At 47.9% G+C, this 12,180-nt stretch overlaps 1 protein-coding gene across 2 annotated transcripts in view; it reads right to left on the bottom strand.

Moving 5' to 3' along the window:
- CNMD (chondromodulin) overlaps nucleotides 1-5,889 on the bottom strand; it is a 28,541-nt gene extending 22,652 nt beyond the window's left edge. For both annotated transcript variants that reach the window (XM_027116139.1, XM_027116140.1), the window contains exons 1-2: nucleotides 5,730-5,889; nucleotides 5,170-5,310 (exon numbers count right to left, since the gene is read on the bottom strand). In XM_027116139.1, the coding sequence (XP_026971940.1) occupies nucleotides 5,170-5,310; nucleotides 5,730-5,801 (213 nt within the window). In that variant the 5' untranslated portion in view covers nucleotides 5,802-5,889. The remainder of the gene's footprint in view (nucleotides 1-5,169; nucleotides 5,311-5,729) is intronic.
- Nucleotides 5,890-12,180: the final 6,291 nt, after the last annotated feature.

Genomic DNA, 12,180 nt, shown 5'->3' with positions numbered 1-12,180 from the left:
TCTACTATGCAGCCAGAGTTAAGACCTGTTGATGGATAAATGGAAATTGAGGAGGCAGAGGGTTAACTGGGCTGTTATCTGAACAAATCTGCAGTAGCACGTCACTTTGAAGGTATTTTTTTTAAGTCCTTCAGTCAAGATTTGGCGTGGAGTGTGGTATACAGTAAGAACTGCAGACAGGACTAGGATATGCCCGAGATAGAGTAGCATTTACAGAGAGCAAGATCAATGTGCACATCTGTTTCAGCTCAAAATAAGAGGTTCTCATTTTAATGACTCTATGGGACAGACATGGCGTCATAAGGCATTATGTTATGAGACTTGTGGGGAGAAGGGAGGGAGCCTTGGCATTGTCCAAGAGCACTGGCCCAAGAATCAGAAAAACAGGTGGCCACACCCCTTATCCCTGGGTCTTGGGAGTTGCCTTGAGTGTAAAACAATGAAGTGGGACCTCAGAAGTGATTTTTTTTTTTTATGTTGGGGGTAGGAGTTTATTACTTCATTTATTTATTTTTGCTGTGTTGGGTCTTCGTTTCTGTGCGAGGGCTTTCTCTAGTTGTGGCAAGTGGGGGCCACTCTTCATCGCAGTGCATGGGCCTCTCACTATCGCGGCCTCTCTTGTTGCGGAGCACAGGCTCCAGACGCGCAGGCTCAGTAGTTGTGGCTCACGGGCCCAGTTGCTCCGTGGCATGTGGGATCCTTCCAGACCAGGGCTCGAACCCGCGTCCCCTGCATTAGCAGGCAGACTCTCATCCACTGCACCACCAGGTAAGCCCCCTCAGAGGTGATTTTCATTTATGTCCTTAGAGTTCTGGGGCTTCATGGAGGTGGTCCAGAGGTGAGGGGAGCAGAGCAGGTGGGACTGTGAGGTTCCTTTATCCACCCCAAGCCCCAGCCCCGTGCAGTTTAACCAGAGCAGCTCTGCTTCTGATCTCTTTTATGTGTTGGATTTCTGAGTAATATCTTGTTTAAAATTCCACCATTAGAAATTTTTTTTACAGTGTACCACTAAATTAGATGATCCAAAGGGCTCTCTTAGTTTAGACATCTGGTAAGGACAATAGTTTAAAAAGTAATTCACACACTGCTCCTGTTCAGTATGCCGCTGCTCTAGAACATTCTCTGTGTCATGGGGTAGTAGGTGGGTTCCTTTTCTTATCTTTTCTTCCTTTTTCTTCAAGGTATATATATGTATATATCTATATCTTATATATGATATATAATATATCTCTTATATGATATATAAGCTATAAAATCTTTAAAGGGGAAGGAATGGGAACTGATGAAAGACACTTGCTACTTAGTGTCAGGTCAGTAGGTCAGAACCGCAAAGAGCTCAGATTCAATTCAAGTCTGATTTTCTCCCTCATTATGACGAATGGCTGACCGCAGCATGGACAAACCCCGGGAAAAGTATCTGTTGTTATTGGATCACTACTTGTAGAAAACTCATTATTGCAAGACCCACAGGGTGCTATTTTAGTTTATCAGCAGAGACGTAGAAACGGCTTTGCTAGCATGTACCCTTTTAGGTAACAGCCCTCTGTCAGTTGAAGAGAAAATGCCGGCGTGCAGTTCAGCCTCATTCTCAGTGACCCTCCTTCCCTCGTTCTGATGAACTACGATTCCTGCAGGACACTGTCTTCACAGCTCACCCGATCATAAGAACCACGTCTAGGGGCTTCCCTGGTGGCGCAGTGGTTGAGGGTCCGCCTGCCGATGCAGGGATCACGGGTTCGTGTCCCGCTCCGGGAAGATCCCACATGCCGCGGAGCGGCTGGGCCCATGAGCCATGGCCGCTGAGCCTGCGCGTCCGGAGTCTGTGCTCCGCAACGGGAGAGGCCACAACAGTGAGAGGTCCGCGTACCGCAAAAAAGATTAAAAAAGAACCACTTCTAGGGGTTCTGGTTTAGGGGAAGCTGGAGCAGAGCCCAGCAATCTGTTTTCACTTTGCACCTCAGGCGTCCTCACCATCGGCCAGTTTGGGGAAACCTGTTTTCTTCGGCTGAGCCAGGGCTTTCTGCAGGTAAAGCTCAGAAAGCAGGCTCTGTTCTGCCCCTGTGCTCTCTGAGCAGCCACTATTCACTTGAACTAATTTTGGCTGTCCAAGGGCACATGGCAGACAACGCGCATGTGAGTTTCTGCTGGCACGAGTGTCCTTCCTTCACTCATGAGACAAGAGGCTCTTTTTTTCTTTTTTTTTTTTTAAGCATTGCACATAAGCTTTTTACTACTCAAGCAATCCTAAATTTAAGTAACTGTTTGCAAATTCTGAGCGGGTCTTAAGGAGACAAGATCGCAACACTAGAACTGTGGCTTTTATCCTAATTTCACTTTCCTCTACCACCCTTCCGCCACCTCCCCGCCAGCAAAAGGTCCCTAACGAGGCGTCCTTTGTAATGTAGCTGCAGCCCGGCTTTCATAAGCAGTACACTGTCTGCATGGGGCAGCAATGGAGGTTTGTGCCCTCCTGAAGTGCCTTGGGTTGGGGGGTGGTAAAAAGTCGGAAGTTATTTCCGAAGTACTGGGCCCTGAGCTCAGAAAGTGGCTCGGTTGGTGGAGCAGTAATCACATTATCTGCTCCAAACTGATGGAGCTGTTAGCACCTAAGGCTATTTCTGTCCAAGCACAAAGAAAGTTTATTATGTGCCAATAGTCTGCTCAATATGGTACCTTTTACAGCCAAGGAGGTTTGCTAATGAGTTTCTAATAAAGCCTGGGTTCATAAGATAATTACATCATGGTTGGGACAATGTCTTGAAAAATCAGGCTGAGAATAAAGTCCCCGAGCAATGATGTCTTCGCCTCATCCCACGGGGTAGGGTTGTCAGTTACGTCATATTGGTGGGAGTTTCCCATATTTCAATGCCTTGTTCCATTTACAATAACGTGGATGAAGCATGGCCTCAATATTTGAGCCCAGTCGCTTGTCCCCTGATTATTAGCACTCCAATGCTTCAGAATTCTCTAGCTGCTTTCCAGTAAACCTGTCCTAAGGGGATTTACCCATATGAAAGGCATAGGAGGTAAATTACTGCTGGCTCTCCTCTATAAACCAATATAGAGCAGCAGAGGCATAGATAATCCCCAAAGAGTGGGTAGTTCATTTGGTTGGGGATGTCTTTCTGTTTGACAGAGACTTGATTATGCTTTGTTTGGGCCATTTACATTTGTATTCAGGGAAAGCAGACCTGTGCCTGTGCTATGCATAGACGGTGCCAAATTTACCCTATTTAGTATTTTGTGATTTGTTTTTCAGACTTAAGTAATGGATCAGCATGGAATATTTTGGGAGTTAAAAAAAAAAACAAACCTACCACGATTTTCTTCATTTTCCTGCCTCTATAAGAGACAGGGATAACTTTGATTGTTGGCAATAAAATGTGATAAACTATTCCTCTGTATTTTTAGAATTTAATACTGCTCTCTTGAACCAGACAACCAACCATCTTGCAGTAAAGTACAAGTTATGATAAAAGGAGGCCCTGCTCTTTCAGGGCGATCTTTCAATCTCTCTTCCTAGAAGCTTGTCAGTTAGCTGTGTTTGCCTTGAATAATTAAATGCCAAATGGTGTTCATTTTCATACATACCAGGACCAAAATGTTTACCCGCTCCCTCCTAAAAAGCAAAGCTATTTTTGTACCCAAAGGACCTATACCATTGAAGTTTTGTCATCTAAAAGATAGCATTTACATTCGAAGATGGTACAGTTTCCCAAGGGATGACAATCTAAACCCTGCTGTTAATGGAGGTGGAGATACTGACATCGTTCTCATGTTCAGATATGCTGCTTTCAAATGTGAGCATCTGGCCCAGCTTCTATATTTAAAATATACAAATAGATTACGGCACTTTTCAAATATACACAAGATACTGTGCAATTCTGATCTTCCAAATCGATGCTTGTAAATTTGATATAGCCTCTAAAACAGACTCTGCTAAATGGCGTGCTTATCTACGTTAGGCATTTGAGTTAAAAATACAAATTATGCCGTGGCTGCAGAAGATGTGATGTGTAAAATGGCTGAACTGCTTTCAGCACCATTTTCTCTAAGTACTGGGATTCATTCATGCTTTGAATTTCATGGTGGGAGAGAAACGGGAAACAGCAGTCACAGATCCTCTGAGGGTAGTGATTAAGAAACAGCCCTTTGTGTGCACCCTGGAGATGGAATTCTTTTCCATTAATTGAAATACTTATACCAAGCCTGGCAATGGTCATCGAGATAAAATGCCTCCATTTACGTAGGTGAACAAAATTCCGAGTACTTAACAAAAACACGGGTATTTTGCTTAGTTGGGTCAGAAACACTTTTTATATTCCTTGAGAGCCAGCTGAGCTCTAAAATAAATAGTTGCATACAAAGAAAGTAGGACAGCAGTTAGTAAAACATTTACCATTAAATCACATGTGACCAAGCCAGAAGTGATTTTTAAAGACATTTGCCATCTTTAAGGAAGTTAGATCTTTTTTTTTTTCCCCCTTACTGCATGAGAGAAGGGGGCATTAAAAGATGAGGAGAGAGAGAGGGAGAGAGAGAGGGAGGGAGAGAGAGGGAGAGAGAGAAAGAGAGAGAGAGAGAGAAGACAGAAGGGAGAGGGAGGAAGGGAGGGAGGGAGGGAGAGAGAGAGACAGCGCTACTGAGAGGTCAAATTCGTCCCCTTATTGGGTCTGAATGTCCCTCCACTGTCTTTGTCTTAAATTCACAGCCTTTCTCAGCTGGGAGAGGGCTTAGTTCCATTTCTTTCCTAAGGATGAGTAAAGCGAGGCCAGAGGGGATGTGCCTTACCCATGGTCACTCAACTGCTTAGCGGAGACGCCAGGCTGGGATGGGCCAAAAAGAACTTTCTTGGAACCGTCCCCTGCTTTTCCCCGCTACTCTGTCTTTAACATCTTCCCATAAAGCCCTGACTGGCTTTTCTGCAAAGTTGCCCGTGAGTGGGAAGCCGCATCGTGGAGTTGGTTGGAAGAAGGGGGAAGGTACCCGGGAGGCCCCGAGGGGAAAGCATCCCCTGGGGCGAGGGGGCCGCTCTGGCGCCACCTAGGAGGGGACACGCGAGTGACAGAGAGGACCCCGCTGTCCCGCGCGCCCCCAGGCCCCGCGCCCCTCCCGGCCTCGCGCACCCTGACTCGTGCCCGCAAGCCGGCAGCCGCCCTCCGGACTTACGTGATTGTCGCTCCCCTTCCAGAAGTAGAAGGCCCCGATGGCCCCGAAGAGCAGCAGCGCCGCCCCCGAAATCAGGACCACGGCTCCGACCTGGAGCAACCGCGCGGGGCTGGTGGGCTTCACGGTCACCGTGGCGTACGCCTGCGGGCCGGCGGGAGAGGGACTGTCATGTCTGCGCGCGGCGACCCAGCGCATTGGGGGTGTCGGACAGCTCGCCCGGGGCTCCTCCGGGCGGCCCTTTTCGCCGCGCTTGCGTCCATGGGTCCCTGGTGCTCGGGAGTGGATGTGCGCTGAACAAACTTCGCGGTGCAGGGCCATCGCCCCGCGGGTCTCTCTCCGCCTGCCACCCAACGCCCCCTCTTTCCTCCCTATCCACCCTCCCCTTCACACCAGACTGGGGATGCCAGGCCCCTTGCACACGCACACGCGTGGGGCGCCACCCCAAGCCCACATTTGGGCGCCCACATTTGTTCCCAGCTCCCCAATTCGGTGACACAAATCGCTGACCCGGGACAGGGGATACGGGCCCCGCGTGTCTGGGGCTCCCAGGCGGTACTCACCGGGGGGCTACAAAACTCAACCTCGTCGGGTCCCACCAGGGCTATGGGCACTTTGTCCGAGTTCTCCGTCATGGCTGCGGTCACAGGAGCGGGACACTGGGCGGCTCCGCGCGCGCCCTGGGCTCTGTCCTGCTGCCCCGACGGGCCGGGCACTTCAACGCGGCGCACGCGCGCTTGCTTGCACCGTGCCCCGTCCCTCCTGGGCCAGCCCAGCGCTCCCCACCCCTCCCAGCGCCTCACCTTTCTCCTCCCTTCCTTCTCCCGCCTGGAGCAGCAGTGAGTTCATCCTGCCTTCCAGATGCCCCTCTTCTCGCTCTCTCCCGTCTACTGCCCCCACCACTCCATCCCCGCACCCCCTGCCCCAAACATCCTTGTAAACCTGAGTGTGTCATGGTGGGTGGTGCTGAGCGAGTAGACTAGGGGTGCTGACCCCAAGAAATGCTAAATCGCCGGCACTCTTTCCACCATCCAAGGATCTCTTAGGATGTCAGAAGGCTCTGCCGTGACGCCTGGCTGGAGGCTCATTTCCTGCAGTGTCCTTGGATGTGTGTGTTGGGCGGTGGTGCTGGTGGAACAGGACGCAGAGGAGAGCAGGGCCGTGAAGGTGGAACTGGGGACATGGGCCAACGTTTGCCAGGGTTTATGCTGGCCTGGCACTGCTGGATGGCCCTGGGACAGGAGCGTGGATCCGGGTCTTAGAGATGGGCCCTTGTCACTGGTTCCTCTAGGAGCCTTAGCAGGAGGGTACAGCTGCAGCAAAACTGAAAGCCAAGCAAAGGGGCTGGAGGGAAAGAGCTGGCGAGACCAGACTAAGAGTACGTTCTGGTTGACTGACTAAGTTAAACAGAGACAAAAACAACAATGGCAACACGCATACACCAAAAACACCGATGTGTCCAAAGGAATAGCTAAGTATATATGTACATATATAGTATGTATATATACTATATACACAGAGAGATAGACAGATCGATATAGTGTATAGTATGTATTTTTAAAGCAGAACAGGAGAGAGTTTTTTCACTTTGGGAAATGCCATCTGCCAGTACTAGGACTACGTGGTACCTCGTTTGGATCCAGGTTTCATTAATTGGGTTCTAGCTTGGTGCAGAGTCCTTTGCTGGGGAGTAAGCGGGGTACGGGACGGTGCAGGGGAGGACCTGCGGTTTCCTGAGCAGCGGGAGGTTGGGTGGACAGTACTTTGGTAGGAGGAAGTGTTGGATTTTGAGGGGATGCTGATGAGAGGGGGCACGTGGTGACAAGTATGATGACAGCGGAGCTGGGAAGGAGCAGAGGAATGGAAGAGACTTGCACAGAAGAGTCTGTAGGTCTCTGCCGGTGCTGGGCTGGGGAGACTGAGGCTTCAGGCCGAGGGAGGCTGGGAGAGTGGTGGGAGCCCAAGGGAAATGAGGAAGTGGCGAGGAGCAGTTGGGAGAGAGCGGATATGGTAAGACTAATTTCAGACTTGTTGAGCTTGCTGTGGGGAATGGAAAAGAAGAGCCCGGGAACGTCCCAAACCTGCCTTGGATTCAGACAAGGCACCACTGGCTGCACCTCCCACTAGACGTAAGGGGCTGAAAAACCCCCTTACACTCTGCAGAGGCTCAGCCCCAGGGCACTGCTGCAGAGTTCAAGACCTCCTCTCCCAAGGGCACTTGTAATGGGAATTTCAGAAGCATCAAGAGTAGTCACAGTCAGAAAATTGGGAGAAGATCCAGGATAAAGTAGTGATGCAGGAAGAAAAGGAGAGTTCGGGAAGGATGGGTCCGCAGAGTCGGATGCTGAAATCACGGAAGCACGAAGGAATACACGGAAAGGCCATTGGATTTCCCAGTTAGGAGGGCGCGGGAACCAAAGAGACAGCAGTTCCAGTTGTCTTATTTTTTGGGCACAGAAGACATGCCTCAAAGCATCATAGAGTGACTAAAGATATTTGCAACTCATACCACAGACGAGGAGCTCGTTTTCTTAAATAGAGAAGTCCTCGGAATCATAAAAAGACCACCAAGAGATAAAAGGATAGGAACAGAGACTCCACAGAAGGGGAAATTCAAATGGCTCTTCAACAAAAGAAAAATGCTTGACTGCATTTATAAAAAGGCATGCAAATGAAAAGTATTCTTTTTCACCTATCAGACTGGCAAAAATAAAAACCCTTGTTAAAACAATCTGTTAGAGAGTATGAGGGGAAACGAGGTCTTGTTGCTGTGGGTGGGTGAATTGGTACAACTTTTATGGAGAAAATTTAATTCCAAAATGCAAAGCATAATTTCATTTCTGTGGATTTATCCCACAGATGCGCTCACAAGGCTGGAAAAGTCCTCTACATGCAAAGATACTCCTTGTAGCATGTTTGTTAGAACAAAGGACTAGAAACGTTTTCAGTGTCCACAGCAGAGAATTTATGGTACGGCCTCACAGAGGGATCTTGGCAGGCATTTCAAAGTATGAAGAAGCTTTGAATATACTGATCTAAGAACATCACCTAAGATACTTTAAGTGGAAAAAGGAAAGGGTAGAAAATGTTCATAGATGCCTCCATTTGTATAAAAGATACAAACAAGGGAATTCCCTGGCGGTCCAGTGGTTAGGACTCCGCACTTTCACTGCCGAGGGCCCGGGTTCGATCCCTGGTCAGGGAATTAAGATCTCACATGCTGTGCAGTGCGACCAAAAAAAAAAAAAAAAAAAAAAAAAATACAAACAAGAATATGTATATGCATATGCTCTCTGGAAAGACACACAGCAGGGTTTGCCTCTGAGGAGAACCATGGGGCTTGGGGACACCAATGGGAGGAAGGTGCTTCACTGTGTACCTTTTGGAACGTTCTGAATTCTGTCTGTGCACATGTATTAACTATTCAAAAAAATGAGTGAATAAAACAATAAATAGGGCTTCCCTGGTGGCGCAGTGGTTGAGAGTCCGCCTGCCGATGCAGGGGACATGGGTTTGTGCCCCGGTCCGGGAAGATCCCACATGCCGCGGAGCGGCTGGGCCCGTGAGCCATGGCCGCTGAGCCTGCGCGTTCAGCGCCTGTGCTCCACAACGGGAGAGGCCACAACAGTGAGAGGCCCGCGTACCGCAAAAAAACCAAAAAAAAAAACCCAAAAAAACAATAAAGAGCAGTCAGTGGGTGGGGAGGAAGTGAATGCTGCAAATGGAGGCGATTCTTTCAAGAACTTTGGCTTTCAGGGGAGAAGAAAGTAAGGAGGACAGACCAAGGGAGTTGGAGGATCAAGGAAGTTCTCCCCAACCCACCCAGGTTGGAAAGATGTTTGAAGGCTGAAGGGGGATGGGAAAGGAGGGGGTGGAGCCAAAGCAAGCGAGAAGATTAACTCTGAGAAGGAGAGAGGGTCTGGGGGAGTAAGTGACGATAGGGATGCTTTGGGGTTATGGTTGCTGAGCAGAGGGTGAGGAGTGGGGCTGGGGATGCAGGACTCTGCCGCATTCATACAGCCAATGATGCCCGTTTCAGGTACGACACAGAAAGTAGCTGACTGGGGCTCGAGGGATGGCGGTGAGGGTTGGGCAGGGAGACCACTTACATCCTCTGAGCACATTCTCCCCAAGTGGTACATTTTCAACAATTTTAAGGTTATACGTTTATACAATGATCGTTAAGAGTGATGAAAAGATAGTAGAGGCAAGAGCACGGTGGGAGGTCCGGGGTGAAGGGGATGAAGGGATCCCCACTTCACAGGCTTGCTCCCCTCTGCTCATCCCCCTGCTGTACCTAATCCATGGGCTCATTTCCTGGGGGTTGGGACCCGACTCTGCCCTTGTGCCAGGCACTGTGCCAGGTCTGGGGACACAGCAATGAGCCAATGAGACATGGTCCCTGCTCTTGAGTTGCCTATAGTGGAGTGGGAAAGACAGTCATTGGCCAGGTAATTGCAAAATAAAGGTGTCCTTGCCTTTGTGATAATAAGAGGGAAAAGTACAGGTACCCCAAGATAACATAACATCTACTCTACATTGGGCAGGGGAGGAAGGAGCCCCTGAGGAAGTGACATTTAAGCTGAGGACTGAAAGAAGAGTAAGAATTTTCCAGGTGGAGATGGGCATAGGGGCGTGGGAAGTGTGGAGAGACAGTGGGTTCAAAGATCTTGAGGTGGTAAAGAATTTGGCATTTGAAGAAAAGAGAGGCTGGATTGTAGAGAATGAGAGAAAGGAGATGAGGCTACAGAGAGAGGCAGTTATCTCATCAGACAAAGCCATGTTAAGAGTTTTGAATTTTTTTCTCTCAGGATTGGGAGGTCATTAGGGGTTTGAAACAGTGGAATGGTACGATCAGGTTTGCATTTTAAAGACATCATTTTTATTACAACCCACACAAACTCATGATAAATTTTTTACCTGAATATTTTCTATTATAATGATTTTATATTTTTTCAGACACCTTTTCCCGGTAGCCTAGATCTTTGGCTATATATAGGGAAATACTTTACCAGACTATAGAACAGTGCTACACTTGGAGTTGAAAACCCTCTTTTCTTTCCTAAACTTGTCATATACTTGCTATGTGACCTTGGGTAAGGTTTTTCACTTCTTTGGTGCTCTTTTTTCTCATCTTTAAGATGAAAGAAAAGTCTAAAAGACGTCTCAGTTTGTGACCTTCTATAAGTCTATGTTTTTCCTTACAGATAGTCATAGAAATAAAACATTACTACTTGCAAAAAATGAAATGAAATGAAATAATAGAAACATCATTTTGACCTCCGTGGGCTAGAATGACTAAATTGGAAGGGGGCAAGATTGAAAGGGGTAGATGTTTTAGGAGGTTCCTTAGCAGTCCAAGCGAGAGAGATGATGGTGGTTAGGACCAGGAGAATCACAAACGATGGGTATGGGAAGGAAGGAATGGATTGGAGATTTCTCTTGGAGGAAGAATCAACAAGCTCTGAAGGTTGATTGAGTGTGAGGTATGGGGCAGAGGCAGATGTCAAGATGACCCCTACATTTGGAGCACAAATAACTGGGTAGATGGAGGGAGCGCTGGCTGAATTTTGGACACGTTAAATGTAAGCGCTATAAAAATTCAGGTGGAGAGCTTGTACTTGATAGCGTCAGGGAAGAGGCAGAGGGGCCATCTGCTGAGACAGAGAGGCTGGGAGACCGAGCAGGGCTTCTGAAGTGTGGGAGAAGTTGATAGCAGTTGTATGAGAAACACAATATGGAGTTTATAGAAGTTGTGACCATTTGGAGCTGGAGAACAGAAAGGTGCCAGGATCCCATCAGCTCTGAACAAACTAGGAGCAGGGTAGAGGGCGCTGGATGACGTTGGGGGTGATGGGTATATTGGTCAGGGTTCTCCAGAGACACAGAACAAATAGGGTGTATATAGGTAAATAGAAAGGTATTTATTACAGGGGATTTGTTCACATGATTATGGAGTCTGGGAAGTCCCATGATCTTCCACCTAAAAACTGGAGGCTCTGGAAAGCAGGTGCTGTTAATTCCCAGTTAGAGTCCTGAAGACCAGAGAATGAATACAGATGTCTGAGGACAGGAGATGGGTGCCCCAGCTCAAGCAGAGAGAGTGAATTCACCCTTTTGTTCTAGTCAGACCCTCAACAGACTGGAAGATGCCCACCTGTATTGGTAAGGGCAGATTTTCTTTACTGAGACTACTGATTCAAATGCCAGTCTTTTCCGGAAATGCCTCATAGATACCTAGAAATGTTTTACCAGCCATCTGAGCATCCTTTAGTCCGGTGAAATTGACACATAACCATCACAACATGTTAATAAACTAGATGTGGAGGAATTCTTTCACAATGTATATGTTATCAAATCACCACAACGTAACACTTTAAATATCTTACAATTTTATATGTCAATTATACCTCAATAAAGCTGAAAAAATTAACCATCACAATTGGGTATTGAAGATGGTCTTGGGAAGGGCAGAAGGTCAGGGTCTAGTGATTCTAGGGTATGGGCTGCAAAGGGAGGTCCTTGAAGTTGGGAGGTGCTGATGAACTTGGAGAAGGATTGGCGTGATGGTGGTGGCCTGATGGGTGGGAGAGGAAAAAGCTATGTAGGTTGTAATCAGAGGGGGAGAACACAGAATTTGAGATCTTAGAGGTGGTTTGGTTCTGCATAGAAATGTGGTCTAAAGTGTGGACTTAGGGACAGCGGGGATTGGAGATGATGCTTCTGGGAGTTGCGGATATTGAGGTCAGGGTGATTTTGAAGTTGAAGTAGGGGTTATAAGGATGTGACGGAAAAAAAAACCTATAAGAGAGTTGCAGAAATTGTTAAGGAAAGAGGGAGAATGTTCTGCATGGAACTCCTTGGCCAGAGATGAGGGAGTGAATAATATGGTGTGAAAAAAAGAAAAAGATGGCGTGAATGGATGCATGAACGTCAGAAGAAGAACTCTGTTCCAAGAGGGTGGTGAGACCCAGTCCTGGAATGGACTGTGGAGAACCAGAAACAGCTTTTGGT

This window comes from Aethalodelphis obliquidens, unplaced genomic scaffold (assembly GCF_003676395.1).
Source record: "Aethalodelphis obliquidens isolate GAN/ISIS:26980383/991018 unplaced genomic scaffold, ASM367639v1 scaffold16, whole genome shotgun sequence".
In the NCBI taxonomy this organism is placed as follows: Eukaryota; Metazoa; Chordata; class Mammalia; order Artiodactyla; family Delphinidae; genus Aethalodelphis; species Aethalodelphis obliquidens.
The sequence above is the reverse complement of the archived record's forward strand: the minus strand, read 5'-3'. Positions and strand labels throughout refer to the sequence as shown.